Consider the following 22,807-nt stretch of genomic DNA (forward strand, 5'->3'; position numbering starts at 1 on the left):
CTGGCCAGCCTGCCATGCATTCCCCAGCCCAGGGGAATTGCTGGGATTCTTGCATTTCCTCCCCCAAAATGACACTGGCTGGACTGTGATGTCCAGTGAGCGTCAGCAGCTGGCTCCAAGGAGAGGACGGGGTCTCCTGACGCAGCAAGAAGCCCCCCAACCCCACGAGAGGCTCATTTTAGTCCCATGGTGTGAGCACATCCCATCCCTGGCAGATTCGCTCAACCTGGGTGCTGGGGCAGCTCTGCAAGGCCCGGGTTAGGGAAGGAGTCTCCAGCATTCCCAGCAGTGCCCACTCACCCATGTAGCTATTTTCTTAAAGCCCCAGCTCCTGGAGTCATGCCATCTGTGGAGGTGCTTGGCTTTTGCCAGTCCTCACTATCATGGGCAATTTAGGAAGAAGTTTGCAAGGGAACACGGTGCAGATAAACCACAAAGGCAGGCATGCCAACAAACCCCCTGTTTCGCCCTTCTTTTTTTTTTTTTTTTTTTTTTTTCCCTTTCTCAGAAAGAGGTTTGGGAAGAGGATTGATGGATTTGTGCTGTGATTTGCAGGTGGAGCTACTGCATTTCCTTGGAGCTTGAGCTGAGCCCTGACACGCTGCATGTCACAGGGCTTCCCAGCTCCTACTAAGGGGGCTCCCAGGAGAGCGGGGTCCTTGCGGGGACCTGCTCTGGCCCCCAACTTTTGGAGGTGAGAAGACCTGTCTGTTTCCTGCAGCGAGATCAAGGAATGAGCCTGGGTTCGAGTGTAGGGATTTACATCCAAGCATGAGCAGCCACTAGTGGTTTTAACCAGATGAGATGATGAGAGTGAATGGTGGTGCTTGAGATCAGCATGGGGGTGTTTCCTTGGGAGCTGTGGGTGCAGCAGAGGAGGGAGGAGCTGGCAGGGGGGGAGCTGGGGCAGATCAGGGGGGTGAAGGGGTCCTCAGCTCTCAGACCTTGCTCCACATCTTGGAAAGCGCACAACAAGCAATGGCTGTTGCTACCCTCTACCTCTTGCATCTCTTCAGCCTCTTCCTCCTCCTCCTTTGGCTCTCTCCACTGGGACATTTCCAGGTTGCACAAAACCCATGTGGGAAGGCTGAGCCGAGGAGTTTGGGAGTCCAACCAGTGTCAGGACCAGGTGTCTCCAAGGGATCTCTGCCCCAATCCTGACAGCTTTGAGAAGCCCTCACCTTGGGGTTTGACTTTCCAGCTCCCCGTGCCGCTGTGCCCCAGGGTGGATGTGTGGAGGGCAGGAGGGGTGTGGAGGGACCGGTCTGAGCATCACGGCCGTGATGCATTCTGAGGTCCTCACACCGGTCCTGCACTGAGGTCGACCTCTCCCCATCCCTCTGGGCATCCCACCCTTGGAGGAGGGAGCCCTGCTCAGGGGTCACCCATGCTGGGGCTGCCCTGCTTGGGTGCGCTCCTCACCACAGCCTGTTTGGGCTTGCAACGGCATGCAGTGGCATCTCAGTGGAGTGTCTGAGCCTGCAAAATGGGTGCAAAAATGTGACTGCCTCAAGGCTCTCGATTCAGGGGCATCGAGCCCTGAAGATGCACCTTCTAGGGCCCCCAGGTCACCCCACCTGCAGCGGAGGTGGGTGCAGAGATGGTGGAGAGAGGGAAATCCCCTCTGTTTGGGGGTTGTGAGCAACTTGGGATGCTGAAAAGCGGCTCTCTAACTCCCTCCTGCACCAGAGCCAGGAACCTCGGGGGAAAATCAACCCCTGTAGTGGCTGGGGAAGGAGGAGCAGGGCTGCGGGTGGCGGAGGAGCAGGCGCTGAAGGGTTAACAGGGAGTGTTTGCAGCCTGTCCCTTGTCACCAAGGAGAAGGGAACAGCACTTGGGAAGGAAACAAAACACCCACTGCCCAGGAGGGTGATTTCCTTTCCCCACGGACCCCAGAAGGGCTCCTGGCACTGGACGGTCAGTGCCACCATCCCGGGTGGCAGAGATCAAGTGGCACCAGGTGAGTCTGGTGGCTGCTGGGGAGGTGGGCTGGGGACACGGCCCCGGGCAGCTCCCCAAGTCCCCAGCACCCGGGTCCCCCACCACCCCGTTCCCTCGATCTCCTCCCAGTCTTATGGCAAAATGTGGGGGGCGCCGGGCACCGCGGTGCGGAGCATCCGCCCCTACCAGTCCAGCGAGCAGTACCTCTACGCCATGAAGGAGGACTTGGCGGAGTGGCTGAAGGAGCTGTACGGCCTGGACATCGGGGTGGGCACCTTCGTGGAGGTGCTGGAGACGGGGGCTGTGCTCTGCTCCCACGCCAACAACGTCACCCACGTGGCCGGGGAGTTTGCCCGCGCCTGCCCCGGCGTGGCACGCCACCTCCGCCTGCCCACCACCGGCGTCGCCTGCAACCTCGCGGCACAGCCGGGCACCTTCCAGGCCAGGGACAACATCTCCAACTTCATCCAGTGGTGCAGGAAGGAGATGGATATTAAAGGTAAGACGCCAGGCTCCAGCTGCCCCGTGGCCCCGTGTGCGAGTCCTTTCCAGCTGCTCCTGGCATCACCCTGGGTGTTTTCCCATGTGTCCCCCAAAGCCAGTGCCACCCCGGCATCAGACAGCACCATGCACATACATCCCTGAGCTGGGAATTCTTGCACAAGCTCCTCTGGGCTTGGAAGCAGCTTCGCAGGGTGCTGGCATGCGGTGGGTGTATTTGCTTGGGTGCAAATGCACACTGGAGGGGTTGAAATGGAAAGGGCGTGTGGCGCAGCGTGGCACTGCCATGCATGCCGTGATCCCAGCCACAGGGACATCAGGAGCGGTTCTGGCTCTGAGCAAAGGGTCTGTCACCCTGTCCCCACCACCAGTTGATGCCCAGGAGGGGCACGGAGTGCCATGTCCTCAGCGCACCCAGCCACTGGGTTTTGTGGCTTTGGGGTGCCGTGGATCACCCATAGCACCTTTGCATGCAGATGCCCAAGGGGAAGGCTCTTCCTCCATTAATTTATCCCAACTCTTGTTGGACCCAACCGTACTCCTAGTGGGATGGCTCCAGGCAATAACACCCTTTTGGGTGGGTTTTGACTCCACCCGTGCCCTGTGCCTCCTTTATCCCCCTCCCCACATGCCTGCCCTGGCTCAGTCCACCCTTGTCCTGCCCCAGACGTTCTGATGTTTGAGACGGAGGACCTGGTGCTGAGGAAGAATGAGAAGAACTTTGTGCTGTGCCTGCTGGAGCTGGCACGCCGTGCCGCCCGCTTCGGCATGCGCGCCCCGACCCTCGTGCAGATGGAGGAGGAGATCGAGGAGGAGCTGCGCCAGGAGCTGGACCTGCCGCCTGCAGACACCCCCCTGCCCCGGCCCCCCAGGAAACCACGGGACCTCCACAACCTCGATCAGATGGTACAGAGGGGCATGAAGTGGGATGGGGATGGGGTTGGGGATGGGGATGGGGATGAGGATGGCCACTCCAGGACCTTTCCCAGGAGCCCAGGTGAGGACCCATCCCTGCTGCCCACAGGTCCAGCACCTGGTGAGCCGCTGTACCTGCCCCATCCAGTTCCCCATGATCAAGATATCTGAAGGGAAATACCGCGTGGGTGACTCTGACACCCTCATCTTTGTCCGGGTGAGTCTGCTTTGCCCTGTGCTTTTGGGGCACAGGCACCAGGAATCTTGCTCTGATCCCACGAAGCCTCTCCCATAACCCATCCTCCAAATGAGGCCAGTGTGAGGTTTTTGACCATTATCCCCAAAGCAGGGCAGCAGGGTGCAGACAGGCCCTGTGGTACATGTTTGTACGGATGTAACCATCCATGTGTATGGGACAAAACCTGGCGTCCCACATCAAAACAGAGCCAGGTTTTACCCAGAAATGGGAACACAGGGATGCTCTGTCTCTGCCTGGATCTGTCCCTAAGCCTGGCCTGCCCAAAGGGCTCAATGGAGAGGGGGTTTCCAAAAGGATCCCCACTCTCCGTGGGGTGATGAAATGTACCTGTCGGGACAGCAGTGGAGCTGAGACCCTCCCTGCCCCTGTGGTGCTGAGCTGGGGATGAAGCTGTCCTTCGGGAGACCTGGTGGCACTTGGGGCAAGCCCACAGCTCTCGAAGCCTGGCCACCCCCAAACTGCTTAAAAAGAGGTGGAGATCCCACGGGTGTGTCGCAGGCACCTCCTGGGGCCTCACGGCACACGGCATCCCGCCCAGATCCTGCGGGAGCACGTCATGGTGCGGGTCGGGGGCGGCTGGGACACGCTGGAGCACTACCTGGACAAGCACGACCCGTGCCGCTGCACCTCCCTCTGTGAGTCCCTGCGTCCCCAAACCCCACGGCCCTGCCCCACGGCTGGGGTGGGGGGGGTGGGGGGAGTGGGGTGGAGGCTCTATCATGGATCTCGCTGCTTCTGGGGCTGTTTGCAGGAGCTTTGCTACTGAAATGCCTCGTTGCTTTGCTGGGGAATGTCTGATTTCGGGGACTCTCGTTGGCTTTGGTGGCCACTAGAGGTCACGGCAGACTTTTGGATGGAGCTGGACCCCAAAAGCCCTTTTGCAGGGAGCAGAGGTTTGCACCAGCATCCCCAGAAGGAGGGGGTGGGGGGAGCTGGATGCTGAGCAACGTCTGGGTGGGCTGCACGGGGTGGTGGGTGCAGTGGACAGGGGTGCTGAGCCCCTCTCCGCCCCCCCCCCCGCCCCGGTTTTCCCTGCAGCTCACAAACAAGCCTGGAAAACCAGGAGCCCCCAGCAGCAAGTGCAGCACGAGATCTGGCTGTGCCCAGCCTCGAAGGCAGCCGCCCGTGGCCAGCCCCAGCCCGCGCTGCTGGTCAGCCGCTCGCAGAGCCCCCTGCCCCCCGTCACCTGGGGGTCCCGTGTCCCCCCCGGCCCCCGACCCCCTGCCACCCCCTCGCTGGAGGCCTCGGGTCACCCGCCGGGTGCCAACCCTCGCCAGGAGCCAGCGCAGCCCCAGAGGGGCCCTTTGGGCAGGTAAGCGGTGCAGAGGTGCCCCAAACCGCCTGGTTTCCGTGCCGTTTTTCTCACATCCCAGAATTTTTTTGCCCCTCCCTTCCGGAGGTGCCCAGCACCGGGCTGGATGGATGGAGGGGGGGACACGCAGCAGCTCCCCAGCCCCTCTCTGCTCTCTCTCCTTGCAGGATGCGGGAGTCACCGGTTGTCCCTTTGGGGAGGCAGCCACCACCGTCCGGGTCACCTCCTCGACCCAGCTCCCCTGGCTGTGGGGTGACGAGCCGGGCACCCACCCCTTCCCGGCCAGCCCCCAGCACGCAGGACTGTGTAGGGGTCCCTAAGGTGCCGCGTGGGAGCACCTCGGGGAAAAACCCCACGGCACCGACACGGGGCAGGGCCATGACACCCAGCACCCGGCTGACACAGGCACCTCCTAAAAGCACCCTGCAAGGACGCAAATCATCTGCGACAGGTGCCAGGCTGCAGGAAGGGGGGGTCCTTGCTGCGGTGACACCCCGTGCCTCCAGCCCCAGCAAGGTCTGTGCCCCCTCCCCACACCGAGACGCCTGGGGAGACTCACAGAACCAGAAAATCTGGGGACCCCTTGGCAGGGGCCAACTGCCCTCACCCCGAAATTCCTCCAGCCAGCCCCCGAAACACGACGGCAGCATTAAACCCCTCGTCAAAGCCAACCCGGCCGTCTGCCGGCCCCCCACCCCTCTGGCCCATTTTGCAGATGGGTGGAAGGTCTGTGCTGCTGGGAGGGGTCCCCAGGGGACCCAGCAGTGCCACCCAGCCCCAAGCCCAAGGGCTGGGGGTGCCGAGGGACCTGGGGTGCAGGCTGATGAACCGGGGGTGGCCTGTGGCCCTAGTGGGGGGAGCGAGCGGCTCGGGGGGTGCTGGGGGCATGCACAGCCCCCTGGCTACAGCCAGGTGGTGGAGGAGCTCTCCCGTGGGCAGCAGTCCCTGCGCCCCGTGGGGCTGGGGAGGTGGGTCCCCAAAACGCCCCCACGAGCCACCTCACAGCCCACCGTTCTCCCGGTTAGGGGGGAGGTGGAGGCCCCAGGAACAGGGGGCCAAACCCCGCGGGGGGCCCGGGCCAGCAACGTCCCCAAGCCCCGGCGGTGCCTGAAGAAACCTGAGCGTGTGCCCTCCATCTACAAGCTGAAGCTGCGGCCCAAGGCACGTCCCCGGCGGGACCACAGGCCGGGCAAACGTCCCTCACGCATCCCCACCCCGCTGGGGCAGCTCCCACCTGCCCCCCGGGACCAGCATCGCCCCCCGGAGCCCCCCCGGCACCCCCAGACCCACTCTGCACTCCCCGGGGCCAAGCCCTCGCCGGCCGACAGCGGGGCCTGGCTGACCGAGGATGAGGAGGAGGCATGGGTCTGACACCCCCCCTGCACCCCGAGGTGGGGACAGACCCCTCGCTTGTCCGAAGGTGGGGGCGACGCTGAAGCCGGAGCTGAGGTGCCGGAGGTTGGTGTGGGCAGTGCAATGGATTTGTTCCCAGGCAACCCGGGGGTCCCCCTTCCCGCTCTCCAGAGCTGCACCCCCTCCTTCCCCTTGGGTTTTTTGTTTTGTTTTTTTTTTTGGGGGGGGGGGACACTGGTAATTCTCCTCCTAAACAGGCGCTCCTGTACTGGTTGGGTGGAAAAATTCTGCCCCAAATTGAGAGAATGGGGCACTGTCTGCAGGGAAGAGGGGTGGAGGGGTGTAGCCGGCCCCTATGGTGTCCCCCTAAAGTGGGGAGCTGGCATCCAAACATGCAAAACATTTGTACCTCAGTCTTCCCCGTCTGTACAATGGGACTGACAATCGGCATGCGTTACAGCACCAAGAGCCTTGATGAGTGTTGGGAGTCGCTCAGGTTGGGGGATCCCCAGAGGGGCTGAGCCCCCGCGGGGGTTCCTTATGCACAAAGGTGGGAGACCCGGGCAGGGGGAGGCGTCGGTGGCCACCTCAGCCGTGATGGTGGTCACCAAGGCTCATTGCAGACACCGCCGCACTCCCGAGCCTACAGCCACCGACCCGGCAGTGGTGGTTGTGCAATAGAGACGTACCAAAGCTCTTCTGTTTCAGCCTCTGTTCTGTGTGGGCGGGGAGGGAGAGAGGATAATCCTGATGAGGGGTCACAGCTGGTGGAGGGGGTTCGTGCTGCCAGTCTGCTGTCCGTGTGCACAGTGAAGGTCCCTCTGAGAGCCCCACGGCGGGGCCAGAAGAGCCCCATCTTCCATGAGAGGGTAAAGCCAGACCCACACCCATTCAGAGGAGCGTCAAAGGCGAGCGGCAGGGCCCTGTGGCTGCAAAACTTGCTTGCAGAATTACTCCTTTTGCAGGAGAGAAGGGAATTCCCCCAGCCGGGCCCGTTGCCGCTGGCAGAAAGGCTGTGAGAGCGGCGGTGGGGCAGTGAGCAAACGGGCGCCACGGGCAAAGAGCAGCGAGGCGGGTACAGAGCAAGGGGGGACAGACCTGATTTTTAATTCGATTTCAAAGAAGGGGGGTGCAGGGTGTTACAGGCGGTGTGGACACCTCGGGATGTCTCCGACAAGAAGTCCAGGGGGGAGAAGGAAAGCCAAGTGCAGGCAACCGGGACGCTCACCGGGGCAGGAGGAGGGGGAAACGTCCTCGCCGGGGCTGGGGCGAGACCGGGCATCGCCTCCTGCGGCACCACGTGCACGGGGGCAGAAGCCCGGCACTGCCCTGGGGACAGCGGTGGGGACATCCCCAGCCTCTCCCAGGCTCAGGAGCGGGATATTTTTAGCAGGACCGGAGTGGCATTGGGCGAGCAGTGACCCTTCGTACTAAGGGAGCGAGCAGGGGCAAGGCGCGGGTCGCTCGTAGCTGCCGCTGCGCTCCTGGCTGCTCCGGGCCCCGCGAGCCCGGACCCCCCTGCCCCGGGTCCCCCGCCTGCGCCCGGCGGGGACCACCACCTACCCCCTCCTGGGCTCGCGGGAAAGTAGCTCTTTGTTGCCCTCGTTTTCTCAGGAGCTGGGAAATGCTGTCAAAGCAGTGAGAGTTATTATTACTAATATAACTTTCTCTGTCTATAAAGTACAAGAGAGTATAACAATTATATTTATAACCTTTTTTTTTTTTTTTTTTCCAAAATACTAAATAGACGCTATAAAAACCTGTAACTAATTGTGCTATAAACTGCAGGCTACAGGGTTATAACAAACAATGTATTGGCTTAGTCGTTGATATGTGTACATCAGAGCACTTTATAAATGCTTTATTATTAGCATTTACCAAGGAGTTTCCGTCTCAAACAATTTGGAGGGATAAAGCTAGCCAGAGACTGATAACGTGGACTTACACGTGTTAATAAATCCTGACGAGATGAGGTCGGGGGGTGCCGGTGGGTTTGCTGTGAAGGTGAGGGATGCTGATGAGTGCCGCTGCCCTTCCCCGCAGCCACCCGAGACAGACCCTGTGTCCCACCATCGCCTTTCCTCTTGTGTACTTCATTTTTTTTTTTTTTTTTTTTTTTTTTTTTTGGACCAAGCGGAACCGGGCTTGGTTCCCAAAGTGGCTGCTGGGGGCGGGAAGGGAGGAGCAGGGTGAGCCCCAACCCCACAGCATCGGGGCTGCAGCACCGGGCCCCGGCAGCAGGGATGGGGCGGTGAATGCGCCGTGCCGGCGCTCAGCTGGGCCCGCTCTTAACAGAAAGTGTTACCGAGAGCACCGCGGTGCTTCGAGATGGAAACCTGGCCGGGGGGGCGGGGGGGGGGGAGATGGGGCTGGCGGCCTTCTGCTTTGCTGCCGAGAGCGGCGCTGGATACCTGCATCCCCTCGTTACGCCAGAAATCGCTGAGATGGTTTTGCTGGAGGATGGACCAGCCTCAGATCCTGCCTCGGCGGGGGCGAGGATGGTGTTTCCCCGTGTCTCACAGGGATCCGCCAAGAAGGAGGAACCACAACCCCCTCGGCCTCCTGCCCACCCCTTGTTGGCACATCGCCCCAACACCATTTCCTAACAGGGGCTGCACTTTGCCACCCGCCCTGCAGGAGAAGACAGAGGTGAGCTGCGAGTCTGGTGTAAAAGCAAGCTGAAAGAATGAAAAATAGTAAAAATAATAATAATGGGGTGGGAGGGGGGGGGCTACATTCCTATTAGGGATAGGCAGAGAGGGAAATAAAGGAAGGCAACTGGAAATGCAACGCCAGCTCCCTATTGCTTCGGAGGCTGCTTCTGCACGGCTGCCATCCCCCGGGGATGGAGGCGCTGCCGTGGGTCAGACCTGCCCCACGGCACCGCTGGTGGGGTGCAATGGCGTGGGGGGGCTGCCTGCCTGCCCGGGAGATGCCGGGGGTTTGGGTTGGAGCCGTGCAAAGCCGGTCGCCTGCTGAGCCCAGGACGCGAGGTAGCAGAGGGGTGACCTGCCTGGCAAGGAGTGTTTCGAGATTATTTGGTGTTCGACAGGCTGGTGGGGGAGGAGAAGCCTTCCTTGGCTGAACCAGGGCAGAAAGAGGACTCAAAGCCCTGGGGAAGCAGCACCCAGCACCCCGGGGGGATGTAAGGGGCAGGATGGGGGCTTTATTTATGATTTTTTTTTTTTTTTTTCTTGCTTTCATCCAGAAATTCTGCCTGGAAATCTGGCCCAACTGAGCCAAAGGAGAGCCCGTGTAACCTGACCTCTTGCCAGAGGCTGCCCTCCAAGGAGACAAACCCCAGCTCTGCAGGGAGGAAAACAGGACTCCCATCGCCACCCGTGCCCCAGGGATGGAGCCACCTCCCCCCTCCGCCGCCCCCTCCCCGGCACATCAGGACACAAGTGCCAGGCAAGTTCCTTCCAGAGGGCAGGTGCTGGGAGGCTGCAGCAAGCACGGCCCCTGCGATGCCGGGGCAGGAGCCAGCAAGGATGGACCCAACAGCCAAGCTCTGGGCACCATCTGAGGCATCTCCTCCACACCCCCGGGTGCCACGCAGCATTTTCAGGCACGGCAGAAACACACACACACACACCCCCCCCCAGCTCCGGGGAGATGGCTTTGGCCCCGAGTGCCGAGGTCCTCCCTCACCCCTCACTACCTCCGGGGCAGCCTGGCCAACCCACCCACTCCCACCCACCGGTGGCCACCGCATCACCCTGCCCAGCACCCGCCCAAGGTGCAGCATCCCCCCCAAATGTCACCGCAGGGCGCTGGCGGGGAAGCAAACCCCGAGGTGCCTCCGGCGCAGCTCCCGCCGCGGCATCGCCCCCGCAGAGAGCGGCGTCGCCGGTGCTCGCCGGGGAGCCGCGGTCCCCGAGGACGGTCCGTCGGGGGGCCGGGGGCGAGGGGAGGGGGGGGTTGGAGGAGGAGGAGGGGGGGGGGCTCACATGATGGTGCACCGGTTCCTGCGCAGGGCGCCCTGGAAGCGGATGGTGGTGTGGACGTGCTTGCAGCGGGCGCAGCCCACGCTCTTCAGGAGCTCGCTGAAGAGCAGCAGGATGTGCCAGTTGTACTTGGCCGAGCACTCGATGTAGCCGCACTTCCACGTCTTCTTCACCAGGTTGGAGACGTTCCAGCGCGGGATCACCCGGCCCCGCTGCAGGTCCCGCTTGTTGCCCACGATGATGATGGGTGTCTCCGAAGTGCCGATGACCCTGGGGAGGGCGGGTGGTGAGGGAGGACAGAAGGCGACGACTGACCCCAGCCCGTCCCAAGCCAGCTCTTGGCTTTGGCTTGCCAAGAGGGACGTGCGACCTCTTGGCCTGTGCCCTTGTCCCTCTCCGTGGCCAGCCACTCACCGTGCCAGCCCCAGTTGCTTTCCCAGGGCTGGCTGCCCTCGCCCCCAGGGGATACCTGCCTGGGGCCCTGCTCCTTCTCCTGCGCTTGGGTCCAGTTTTACTTTTGCTTTTGGGCTCCCAGCCCCGCAAAGGGGCTTTGTCCCAGTCTGTAATACCTCATCTCCAAAGCCAAGAGCAGGGGAGCACTGGGGCAAGCCATACCGCCCTGCTGGGAGCTTGGGGGGGGGATGCACCCTCTAGCGAAGAGGTCCCTACCTCGTTTCCAGGATCTGCTGACGGATGGTTTTGATGTACTCGAAGCTGTCAAAGCAACAGATGTCATAGACCAGGATGTAGGCATGGACGCTCCGGAGCCCCCTGCAACACACGTCCGCCCACTCCTGCAAGGTGCAGAGAGGGATCAATCCTGGCTCAGCCCCTCGCTGTGCCCGGGGGATGCCCTGCACTGCTTCGGGGCTGGGCACGTCAGGGAGGCTGCTGTGCCAGCAGGTAGCAAGGGGGCTGGCACGGCACCCGGCACCCACCTCTGCTCTGCTCTGCCCTGACCCCTCCCTGCGACGGCTGCGTCTGCCCCCCACAGCCCTGCAGCCACCCCCCCACCCCCTCACCCCCCATCTCTGGAGATCCTTTATCCCCCCTCGTTAATCCAGATGCGAGGTAACAGGATTTGTCAGCCCCAATTCCTCTCTTGAGCAAGGATTACTGTTTGCCTAATACACAGCGGCCCAGAGGCTGAATGCAGCCCCCTGCCCTGGATGGAAAAGGTTCATCCTCTAGAGCTGCTAATTAGGTGTGTTAATTAGTGGCGCACCTTGGTTTTGGGGCAGGGCAGGTGAGGAGGATCCCTGTCCCCATGGGGCTGGGTGTGAGGGACCAGCAGCTCCGTGGGTCAGAGGGGAAAGGTGGCAGCAGGGCTGGGGGGGGGGCGGGACATGGGGACAGGAGAGGAGCAGTAGCTGCTCGGGAGTGGGGTGAGTGAGATCGGGAGCTGAGGCAGAGGCAGTCAGGGGTGGCATTTCCACAGCCAAAATTCGGAGCTGTAAGAAATACATGTTGTTAGGAAAGCTTTGAGTTTCCAGGAATAACAGGCTTTTTTTTTGTTGTTGTTTCCACGCTATAAGAGTTAAAATCTGCCCCACTTCCAGCCACTTTCCCAGCCCAGCAGTGGTACTGGGAATGGCAGCACATGCAGGCAGCACCACAGACCCTCCTGAGCACCACTGGAGAGGAGAAGGATGCACCAAGGAGGAAAGGCATCACTTCTCCCCAGGCAAACCTCTTCAGTATCATGAATCATCCCTTTCTGAGTTTATCATCAGAATAAGGCAAAATGAGAAGACCTCAGACCAAAGGAAATTGGGAAAAGGAAAGTTTTGGGGTGCGGGCTGGTCTCCATTGCAAACCACAGCACAGCAAGGAGCTGGGAGCGAGCGGCGTGACACAGCCCCGCTCCTGCCCACTGAGGGGAGATGATGTGGAGCAAATCGGTCTCAGAGTGATGCAGGTGGATGAAGCAGCAGTGTCTCAGGTTCCTCTGAGTCCTGATACACCTGGGAGCTTAATAAATTGCAGCTATTTCACCACGCTGGGGTGCAGCTTGCCCCGGCGCTGCGAGGTCGGGATGGTTTTCCCCACGCAGGGCAGGGCTCCCGGGATGCTTGGGGCTGGAGCAGGGTTGCAGTGCGCGTCCCGCCTGGCCCCGTGCGGGATCAGGCTGTCGGGGAGCCACTGGCTCTCACTCCTCTCCCGGAGCATCGCCGCAGGGATGCTGCTCCTGAGCACAGAGCAGAGCCCAGCGGTGCTTCCCAGCAGAGCCATATCCCCCCACCGTGGTCGTCTCCTTTCCCCTCGGAGCCATCCCTCCGACCACCCTCTCTTCCCCGGAAACCTCCATCTGTTCCCACCAGCCGCCTCCTCTTGAGCACAGCAAGGCAGGGAGTTAATTAAGTATGTTAGCATCGGCTGCCGTGTCAATAAATTACCCTTTGCTATTTCGGGCTGTCTCTCACGCTGACCTTTCATTCCCTCCACACGCCGATTAATTTTTAAACCTCCTCCTCACCCGCGGAGTGCTCACTTCGCCTCCTGCCTAATGGCACAGGGGAGACTTGGAGCACTACAAGGCCCCTATAGCCCCATCCCCGTTGGGCACAGGAGCAATATAATTGTGTTGATTAAAAATACAAGAAAGTCCAGCTCCTGTGGAGGTGCTCCCACCGGTGGCATTGCCCTCCGGTGTGGCTATGGCCACGGTTGGGCACCTTTGGCTCCTTTTCTCGCAGTGATGGCCCAACTTGTGCCCCCGGGACAGGGCTACAGCATAAGCTTAAAATCCCCTTTTTCCCCATTAAACCCCACAAATGCAGTTGGCACTGGTGGCAATGCCTTCCAACCCCATGCTGCCTTTTGGGGCTGTTTTGGAAGCACCTGAGAGCTCGGGGGGGGTTGAGGAGGAGCTGGTGGACTCGGCACTCTGGGGACAAGCCCAGGCAATGCTGGGGGGGGGGGGTGATGGTCACTCCACAAGGGGACAAGCAGCCCCACTCTGCCTGGCTGGGGCCGTGGGTGCATCGGGGGTCTGGCTCTCCAGGAACCCCTGGTTTTCACCCAAATGCTCTGCCCACGCTCCCCCAGCCTTTTGCTGGCACTGGCTCTGACAGCCGTGGAACTGGATCCCAGTGCCCCGGGATGGACGGGGCTGTGGGCATCACCAGAGACCCGGGCTTCAGAGTGGGACGGTGTCCCTCCCGCGTTTGCCATCATTTTAGGTGAAAAAGCTTTAAAATACACTTTGTCCCGGGCCTGCTCAGCCAGCAGCCGTGAGGATGCAACCCCCTCGCACCAGCTTTTAGCAAGCAAACCCCAAGGTGGCGGGAGAAGCAGCCCCTGAAGAGAAGGAACCGGGACCCCGCAGGGTGATACGGCGAAAGCCCAGCGAGGTGACCAGAGACCCCCCCCCCCCCGACGTGGAGATCCCAGGTGTGCCCCTACCTGCAGGGTGTTGACGGGGAAGGCGGTGATGGGGGGAAAGTCCATGATCTGCAGGTCGTGGACGTGGCCGTTCATGACGACGGCGGGCAGGTAGACGCGGCGGGCCGTGGTGGGCACGCAGACCTCGCTGAACTCGTTGTAGAGGAACTGCCGGACTATGGCGCTCTTGCCCACGCCCTGGGCTCCCAGCACAGCGATCTTGAACGTTGCCACCATGCCGCTGCGCGCCGGCCGCTGCCCTGGTGCTGCCCCCGCGGTGCCGAGGCTGCATATTCCCGCGCAGGGGGCTTCAGCCCCATTCAGGATGCATTTCCCCTCCGGGACAGCCCGTCACTGCAAGGCCAAGGAGAAGCTGGTCAGATCGGAGAGACAACCCTGGCAGACCCCACTATCGCTTCAGGCGATATTTTTCCAAGCGGAAGCCCATGGAAAAGGGTTATATCTGTCCTCAGGGAACAGGAGCATCCCTCAGGGCTGGGCCACATCCCCAGCGGGGGCCTTGGCACCGCGACACCTCAGGGTCCCCCTTGGAGGCTCCCGCTCTGCAGATCCAAGGAGAGACAGGATTTGAGTGAACTTCATCCCAGGAAGGTTCTCACAGCCCTTTCGGTACCAGAGCAAGGAAAAACTCCGGGAAAGGGAATGTCTGCAGCCCAGCCCCGGCAGCAGCGGGGTCCCAGGCTGTGTTGGGGACTTGTCCCACAGCACCCACAGGGTCTGTCACTGGCTGCTCCATCCCAGCGCTGCCCCAAGCTGGGGAATCCATCTTCCCTCCGTTTGGACAGCCAGAATTGCCTTTTGCCGGGGCGGGGGGGGGCGATTGCTCTCTGCCTGCAAGCGACAGCTTTAATGTTTAATTTCAGGCTTTGAGCGGTTTGGCAATTAACTTGATGGAGGCTAATTTCCGAGCCAGCTGACGGGGTGAGCCCACGAGCCGCTGGCACATGTGCTGAGGCCGGAGGGGCCCCGGGGCAGGGCCACGCGTGCGGGAGGACACAGGGTGGTAGCCCATACACGAGGATGCAGGAGACCAGTCCAAGGGGCCTAAACGCCCACTGGCACCTGGTTCCAGACCAGAAGCTGTGATGGAAACAGCAAGGGTGAGGGGCTGTGTCCCACTTCTGCTCGCTGCCATCGCTACGGAGCGGCTTGTACTTTATCCCGAAGTGCAGATGCTTGTACCAATTTGTGATGAGCTGGTCCATTTTCCCCTGAAAACCATTCCCAAAGCACAGGGCAGTGGTCCCTGTGCTGGCAGAAAGCGGCAGGTTCAAACCACCCTGTCCGGCCTGTTTGCTGGAGGTTATTTGCCCTGGGGAGAGCCCAGCCGTGGAGGTTCCTGCTGCGGGGTGCAGGGGAGGCCGGGGTCCCCGCGGACCCCCAAGACAGGCCCTGGCTCACACCATCCTCACCCTCCTGACAGCGGGGCTGAGGGCCGGCAGGGCCTGATCCAGCCCCAGGGCAGCAGGGTGGGTCTGTGCCCAGGGCTGGGGCCCGTGACACGCCGTGCTGCTGGCACCGAACCCCGGGGTGCTGCCTGCCCTCTGGGATATGCTCGCCCCAGCCCCGGCAGCAGGAGCGTGTCTGTGCCACGCGCAGGGAAACGGGGGGTGCAGGAACCCCCACGCCCGGCCCTTCTGGGGCCTTTCTCCCCCAGCAGAAAGCACTGTCATTGCAAGTCCCGGGGGGCCACTCTGCTGCAGGGACAAACCCCGTCCCCCACAAACCTTTCCTCCTCGCAGAAGCGACCCCGACACCTCTGCTGGTGACCCAGCACCTGCACGGCCGCCCCAAACTGCAGAGCGGGCTGAGCCCTGTCGTGCCACCCCCAAAACCCCCCGTCCCCCTCCATGGCCACGCACGGGGAGGGCTGGCTCACGGGCCCCAAAAAGCGGGCTCGAACCCCGAAGCATCAGAGGCAGCCCCGATGGCTCCCAGCCCCATAAGCGTCTCGCACCAGCACACCACCGTGGGAAACTGAGGCGCAGAGGGGGGGTGCAGCCGGGGGGGCCCCGTGGTGAGGTGTCAGAGCGGGGAGCAGCCGGGGGGGCCCCAGGCTCTCAGCACAAGGCCGAGCTCGGTGGGCTGCGGGGCCGGGCGGAGGCTCTCAGGGTGCTCCCGGGAAGGATGCCCCGACCCCCGGCGCGACCTTGGGGCACCCCGCCACCCCCCCGTACCTGCTCCCCCGCGACAACGGGGGCAGCCAGAGGAGCAAGCCCTGACCCCCGCGGCACCCCGCATCCTACCGCGACCCTCCCCGGGGGGATGTTCCCTCCGCGGCGGGCGGCGCAGCATCCCCGGCACCGGCCCGCGGGGGTGGGGGGGGGGGAGGTGCTGGGGCTGGGGGGAGGTCTGGGGGTGCCGGGGGACACACACACGCACCCCCCCCGGCAGGCAGGGTGGGAGGAAAGCGGGGAGTACCTGCGCTCAACTTTCGCTGGGGATCCTCCCCCCCCCCCGCCATCGGTTCCCCCACCACCTCGGCCCTGCCCAGCGGCAACTTTGCCCCCCGACCCCCCTTCCCGGCGGGCCCCCCCCCCCTTTACCTTGCAGCGGCGGCCCGGGCCGGCGGCGCCCCGGCGGGCGGCGGAGCCATGCGGCGAGCCCGGTGCGGGGCGGGCGGCCCCGCTGCAGAGCCCCGGCCCGGCCCGGCCCGGCCCCCGCCCGGCGCTACCGAGGGGCCGGAGGCGGCGGTGAGGGGCGCCGGGCGGGGGGCGCGGCCGCCGCTGGGTCGCAAAGCCCGGCCGGGGCTGGGGGCCGGGGGGGGGGGCAGGAGGCGGCCGGGGAGGCAGCGCCCGGGGAGGGCTGCGGGGAATGCCCGGGCGGGGAGGCAGGCAGTGCCTGGGGAGGGAGGCAGGCGCTGCTCGGGCGGGGACGCAGGCAGAGCGATGCCCGGGAGTGATGCAGGCAGCGCCCGGGGAGGGATGGAGGCTCTGCCCAGGCAGGGATGCAGGGGATGCCCGGGGAGGGATGGAGGCTCTGCCCAGGCAGGGATGCAGGGGATGCCCGGGGAGGGATGGAGGCTCTGCCCAGGCAGGGATGCAGGGGATGCCCGGGGAGGGATGGAGGCTCTGCCCAGGCAGGGAGGGAGCCAGCGCCGGGGAAAGGAGGCAGGGAATAGCCCAGACCGAGTCGCAGGAAGCCGGGAGGGACACCGGCTGCTCCCGGGGCTCTGGGGAGGTGCTGATGGTAAAAGGCCCTCCCATGTCCCCCCTGCAGCGTGATGGGTGCAACACCCTCGCCCCTTCGCTCCCCGGCACCCAGCAGCACCTGTGCCCTCATGCCCACCCCGCGGGAGCCCTCCAAGGCCGGACTCCTTTGGGGGAGGAGGGTCGGACCCCTCCCAGGGAGCCGTTCCTTCCTCTGACACCGCTGCTCGGTATGCTCTTGGGCACATCACTTCACCTCCTTGCTCTGCCAGCCCCCGGTCTCTGTGCCCGCTGTCACCGGGGGGTGCTCTCGGTCTGGGGTGGTGCCGGGTCCCACCAAGGGAGGGACATTTCTGTTGAGGTGTCTGCCTTTTTGAGACACCCCGCACCGAGCGTTTACCTGGGCGCTGGATAGCGAGGAAGATGCCGGTCGCGCCTCTGGGGAGCGTGGTCCAGGCCCCCACGACACGCTGCCGGTGGACTCCCCGCACCTCTCTTCTCCTCGAAGCAGACCCTCAACCGCTGCTCCTGCTCACCGTGACACCAGCGAGCACCGGGGTGGCTCTGTGGGTCTGGCTGCGATCACGCAGGCTTGGCTGAGCCCGAACACCGGCCACGGCGCGGCCAGGCTCCCCCCAGCCTCGTCAGCACCTTTGGCCGGGAAATACATCATGTCCAGGGCTCCACTCCAGGGTGAGGAGAGGGCACAAGTGGAAACACAATGCTGTATCCTTCCTGAGGGAAAAGGGCACGGCAGACACAGCCCCAAGGCTTGGGGGGACAAGGGCAGCTGGCAAAACACGGGACAGCCTGTGTGCTTCTCTGCACCAAGGCCGGGGCTGAGGTCAGCACCAGGCAAGGGGAGTCAAAGCCCCGTTTTTGTTTCGCACATTATCACCCAGGCTTTCAGAGATTTGGCGCTTATTTCCCTGCAGAGCTGCCTGATGCTCGCAGCTAGGGAAATATTTAGGTGTCCCTGGGGGTTATTACCAGCCCTAGAAGCTGCTCTGCTTCCACAGCTGCCCAGCTCCTCTTCCCTGCATCGCCATAAACCAGCCCCGAGCCCGGGAATATTTCAGGGAGAGGGCAGGGATCGCCGCTGCATATGAACTCGCCTGCACAATTCAGGCTCCAGCCTCGGGGCTATTTTTAGCAGTTCCCTCTGAGATGCTCTTCACTTGCAGTTTTATTTGTGAAATTTAATATACGAGGCGGGGGGGAGGGGAGCGGGGCTGGATCCTGGTGCGTCCCCGCTGGCTGGGAGGCTTATCCCAGCCTCAGCGACAGAAAACCAACGCAAACCTAAAATCATCTGTCAAAGAGCTCCCGGATCCTGGCACGCAGGCGGCAGGAGGGGACAGGCAGAGCTGATGGCTCAAGGGGCCGTGGTCAGCCCCCACCTCTGCCAGAGCTTCCAAAATCCTTGGGCGAGTCCCTGCCTCTCCCTGAGCTGCATGGTGGGCTCAGGGACCTGCTGTGACCCGATGCTGGCCCTCAGCACACGCTCTGGCATGGAGCAGGATGCGTGCAAGGCCGGCAGGAGCAGCAGGGGTTTTGGGGGGGGCTCGCCCAGCACAGCAGGGCTGACCCGAGCTCCAGCTGGAGCAGCAAGGGGCAGCCCGGGAGGTCCCTGCCCCACAGCACGGGCCTCAGGAATGGGGAAGGTGGCGGGAGCCGTCCATCCCACAGCAGCTCCCAGCCCAGGGAGCGTCACCTGTGTCCCCTGAGCTCCCAGCACCGGTGGCTAATGATGTTAATGAAGCAAACCCACTTTGCAAGGTACAGCATGGCCCGGGGTTGGTGTGTCCCCATTTGCGGGGCGTGAGTGTGCCTGCAAATCCAGAGCAGCAGGAAACACCAATTTCTCCCTGAGGAGCCCCCGGCAGAATGGGGAGGGATGGAGAAACCTTTCCCTTTGCCACAGGACATGAAGGGGACAGCGGTCGCCGTGGCAGAGCCCTGAGCATCTTACAGCAGCTTTTGTTCCTGTTGGTCCAAACGCTGCCCCAGGCTCACGCCCAGCACCGCAGCAGGAGCAGAGGCACAGTGGGGAACGACGGTCTGGTCCCATTCCATCCCACCCCCTCCCCAAGGACTGGGCGTGCAGCCCACCCCAGGCACACCAGGGGTGCATGGAGGGACGTGACAGCAACACCCGTTTTGCCTGCCACTCTTGCTACTACACACATAGGCCAGCTTCTAACACAAAAACATCCCAGGGCAGAGCATCGGGGGCTGATGCCAGCCCAGGTCCTCGGAGGGTAGAAGTTACCTTATCTCCAAGTGCTGCTAAGGCAAGGCTGGGCAGGGGCGAGGGAGAGATGCTCTGCTTGAGAAAAGCACCTCAAAAAGTGCTTCATGTGTTGTTGCATTTCTGGCCACGTCCAGTGCTGAGTTTGGGGCTGCCTGAGCTTGGCTCCAGCCCCATACAGAGGTTTTGCAGCCCAAAACAGGACCAGCGGTGGCAAAGCCCTCTAGAAAATGCCAGCACCAGCCCGGAGCAATGCAAACGCATCGCGGCCTCACATGATTTTATCATTTCACCCCAGGGAAAGCAGGTCACATCACACACAGCCCACCTGGGGCCCAGAAAGGGCTAAATGTGTACATCCATCTCGCGCTCCTCCTCAGAGGCTGTCGGCGCCGTGGTGCCCGTGCCCTCTGCACGCCAGGGCCCTGCTCCTGCTGCCCTTCGAGACGAGATGAGAGCAGCAGCTGGAGGCAAAGGGCTGAGGATGTTTGCTACCTCCTCACCCTACAAGCCTCTGTTTTGCGTCTGTGGGGTCTCAGCTGTAGAAGAGAATTGGCTGGTAAAAAGAGGACGAAAGGCTCCCGGTGAGCAAACAGCCTCCTTCTCACCAAATCCAGCCTTCAGCCCCGCCTGCTCCCACGGGCAGGGCCCGAAGCAGGGCAATTGGATCCTCTCCCCTGCCCCACAGAGCCACACGCAGCCACAGCATCGTGGAAATGAGTTTATTGACACGGACGGCAGGTAAAGCCTGAAGAGCAACACAACTACGCGGCGAACACTCGACCGAGCGGCGCGGTGGGAGAGGAGGGCGAAACGCCACCGACCGAGCCCAGGCTCTGCCCCGCAGCACAGAGACACCCACGTGCCCGAGAGGCTGGGAAGAAACGTGGCAAGGGAAGGGGGTGCTCAGCAACCCCTCCCTGCCTCAAAGCTACACCGGCTGTTCAGTGCAGCAGGCTGAAGTGCTTGTTCCTGACCCTCTATCATCTCCTCCCTGCCCCAACACAGCATCGCACTCAGTGCCACTGGTGCTTGCTTAATTGCTCTATTAATGATTTTTGCAGTGCACCCGCAGGGCTTGGAGCAAATTACCTCCCAGCACGCATGGGCAGGGCTCCAGGGCTGGATTGCTTCAGCTCTGCCCCACTTTTTCCCCTAGTCAGACACAGGGGTTCCTACACAACAGGGACACCACCTCCCTCAACATCCTGCAGCTCCCAGGCCCTGCTGGAGTCTCTTCCAGGGCATTGTGACCTTTCCCTAGCGCTGGCTTCCTGGTTGCAGACAGTGCCAAAGCCCTAGCGAGCCATCTCCCACCATAAAACATTTATTGACTTTGAACATGGCATCTAAAAAGACAAGATGGGGTTTGCTATGCGTAAGAGCTTTGCTTGCTGGGGAGGAGATGGCGTCGAAGCATGCTGGGGAGGGGGAAGCTGCTCTGGTTAGTGGCTTGGTTGAAGCAGGACAAGCTATGGATGGAGCAAGGACATGCAAGAGGCTTTGCTTTCACTGCTGTTGCTGCAGCACTTAGTGGTTGCAATGTGGTGAGTTCACGGCCACGGACTGGAAAGGGAAGCAGTCCTGGCCCCAAGGACAGGTCGGGAAAGAGGGGCCAGGGTGTGGGGCTGCTGAGGGCAGAGGGTGAGAGCAGGAACCCGACTGGGCCTTGTTACCACCTGCCTCTGGGCGCAAAGACCCAAGCTGCAAAGGGAGGAAAGGCTTCCGTGATCCACTCGACTCCCAGCCCAGCGCCCGAAGCCCCCCGGCAGGCCCGGTGCAAACGCCACCAAGCCCAAACCATCTCCCAGTACCCCACAGCCTGGGTTTTGGGGGACAGCAGGGGACCAGGGAGAGCCGCTCCACTCCCTGAAGCGCCCCCAGGACACTGCCAGCAGCAGCCCCTCTCCGTAGGGGAAGCAGCGTGGCCACGCTCAGATCTATCAGCACGGCCCTTGGGGAGTGCCGGGGGTGAGCGCAGTGCCGGGCGAAGGCGGCACAGCTCAGGGGGTGGCCGAGAAGGCAGTTTGGCCGTAACAGGCACGGAAAGAACAAGAAGAAGGGGGGCTGCAGATGGGGGAGGATGCAGAGGCCATCCCTGGAACTCTGGGAAGAGCCTTTTGCTCTAAGAGCAGGCTCATTTCCTTCATTTCATCCACCGCTGTCCCGTTCTCAATCTAGGGCTGCAGCTCCTCCCCACACAAAAGCAGCCTCACTTCTCAAATCAGCAGCTAATGAGCCAGGGAGATGGTTGGAGTGAAAACACACCATCAAAAGCAGAGCTGAGTCTGCCAGCACAAGTGTAATAAAAAACCCCTTCTCTTTAGGGCTCCATCCGCCTCCACGGACTGAACTGATGGCTCTGTTCCTAGTTCCCCGAGGCCATGCTCACCCTGCCAGAGCCTGACATCCCTGCAGGGCTCCCAAGACTTCCTTGGAATCACCTTCCCTTTAAGCCAATTACAATAGAAAAACTCCAAAAAAAAAGTATAAAAATATAAAATAAAGTGCAGTGTTATGTTTTCGACACTTTTGCCTTGTTTTAATGAGCTGACAGGTGGTTTTTGCTTGTTGTTTTTTTTTTTTTTTTTTTTCCTTCAATGAGCGGTATTTTACAAAATCGTAACTACGCCTAAAGCCATTTAGAAAACACTGAACATTGGCACAAAATGGAGAAGCCCACGAGAACGGACGAGTGAGGGGTGAGGGGGGTGTGGGAGTAGTTGAAGCAGTGGTTACAAACTCCATGGACGCTAAAAATATCAAAGGGGTTTGTTCCCTATCATCATTAGCACGTGGATACTAATTGCTACCTTGTTTAATCAGTGCCTTTGACTGAAATCCTACACATGAGTACAGCTGCTTCCAGTTAAAGAGTGCTTTTCCCTGCACGGGTGGTGAAGGAGGATCCGGGGACCCCTTTCTTCCCCCTCCTTCTGCAGGGTGAGGCACAGGCTGATCTCCTGTTAGTTTTTCAAGATGGCATCGTAGGCCTGGTAGATGTACTGGGACACTTCAGGAGCTCGGCACTTCAGGGAGAGCTGTGGAGAGGAGAGGAGAGGTTAGCAGTGGTGCAAAGGAAGGCAAGAGCTTTCTACTGTCTCCACGAGGCCACTGGAAATGTCTGACCTGCAGCACGGGTGGGACAGATCATAGACGTGGCTGATGACAGTCCCTCAGAATATTTCTCCTGGATGTTGCTTTCTTAGTCACCAACCTGCCTTTTCAGAGCTTGCTACGAGCAGGAGGAGGTACATGAAAGCAAACTCTCACTGTGGGGATCCCTAATTCCTTAACAAATGTAGGTGCCTCTGCAGGCATGAAGGAAAGGGACATTGCCCCAGACTCTGAGACAAGGGACTTGTTTACCCTCACGCTGTAAATTAGAGCACGAAACCTGGGGGATTCTAACAGTTTGCTGCTCAGTCCTGACAAACACAAACTTGGCTGTCACTCCTCTCTAAAGCAAGGATCAGGCTGAGACCAGGCTTGTGTCATGAATCCTTGGGCAAACACTTCAAATCACCTTCCAACACTCGCTTTTACCCTGGGGGACCCCAGACCACGGATTTTTCTTGAAACTCCCGCGAGAGCTTCCAACAGGAGATAAATGCTCTAACACCAGGATGCTCAGGCATCCAGGTCCTCAGAAGGGGAGCAAAGTCAAAGAGAAGAGCTACAGGAGTGCATGATGCAGGACAGAGCACACCTTCCCAGCAGCCGTCGGCTGACAACAGCACAAGGCCAAAGAGCCTCTGACATCCAGACAGCCGG

At 61.5% G+C, this 22,807-nt stretch overlaps 3 protein-coding genes across 18 annotated transcripts in view; 1 reads left to right on the plus strand and 2 right to left on the minus strand.

Moving 5' to 3' along the window:
- The first annotated feature begins 1,835 nt into the window (after positions 1–1,835).
- On the plus strand, positions 1,836–6,977 carry GAS2L2 (growth arrest specific 2 like 2). Of its 2 annotated transcripts, XM_032995599.2 has the most exons (7): positions 1,836–1,960; positions 2,071–2,440; positions 3,110–3,348; positions 3,467–3,574; positions 4,155–4,251; positions 4,655–4,928; positions 5,096–6,977. In XM_032995599.2, exons 2-7 carry the CDS (start codon positions 2,083–2,085, stop codon positions 6,297–6,299), a joined length of 2,280 nt encoding a protein of 759 aa, XP_032851490.2. In that variant the 5' UTR covers positions 1,836–1,960; positions 2,071–2,082; the 3' UTR covers positions 6,300–6,977. The 2 variants fall into 2 exon arrangements, with proteins under 2 accessions (XP_032851490.2, XP_032851489.2); XM_032995598.2 differs by having other exon boundaries at positions 1,836–2,440.
- Positions 6,978–7,357: 380 nt separating this feature from the next.
- On the minus strand, positions 7,358–17,402 carry RASL10B (RAS like family 10 member B). Of its 13 annotated transcripts, XR_006165255.1 has the most exons (7): positions 17,183–17,397; positions 13,634–13,966; positions 10,898–10,942; positions 10,232–10,498; positions 8,693–8,912; positions 8,227–8,277; positions 7,866–7,908 (listed from the first exon to the last, which is right to left on the minus strand). XR_006165255.1 is itself a non-coding variant. In XM_042791784.1 (6 exons), exons 2-6 carry the CDS (start codon positions 13,847–13,849, stop codon positions 7,651–7,653), a joined length of 837 nt encoding a protein of 278 aa, XP_042647718.1. In that variant the 5' UTR covers positions 13,850–13,966; positions 17,183–17,402; the 3' UTR covers positions 7,358–7,650. The 13 variants fall into 13 exon arrangements, 11 of the variants coding, with proteins under 11 accessions (XP_042647718.1, XP_042647719.1, XP_042647713.1 ...); XM_042791784.1 differs by lacking the exon at positions 8,693–8,912 and having other exon boundaries at positions 7,358–7,908; positions 17,183–17,402; XM_042791788.1 differs by lacking the exon at positions 8,693–8,912 and having other exon boundaries at positions 7,788–7,908; positions 10,898–11,022; positions 17,183–17,387.
- A 2,339-nt stretch (positions 17,403–19,741) lies between these two features.
- Positions 19,742–22,807, minus strand: part of AP2B1 (adaptor related protein complex 2 subunit beta 1) — an 81,810-nt gene continuing 78,744 nt past the window's right edge. For all 3 annotated transcript variants that reach the window (XM_032995583.2, XM_032995582.2, XM_042791745.1), the window contains one exon: positions 19,742–22,074. In XM_032995583.2, coding sequence (XP_032851474.1) covers positions 22,000–22,074 — 75 coding nt within the window. In that variant the 3' untranslated portion in view covers positions 19,742–21,999. The remainder of the gene's footprint in view (positions 22,075–22,807) is intronic.

This window comes from Tyto alba, unplaced genomic scaffold (genome assembly GCF_018691265.1).
Source record: "Tyto alba isolate M040663 unplaced genomic scaffold, T.alba_DEE_v4.0 Super-Scaffold_19, whole genome shotgun sequence".
Classification (NCBI taxonomy): Eukaryota; Metazoa; Chordata; class Aves; order Strigiformes; family Tytonidae; genus Tyto; species Tyto alba.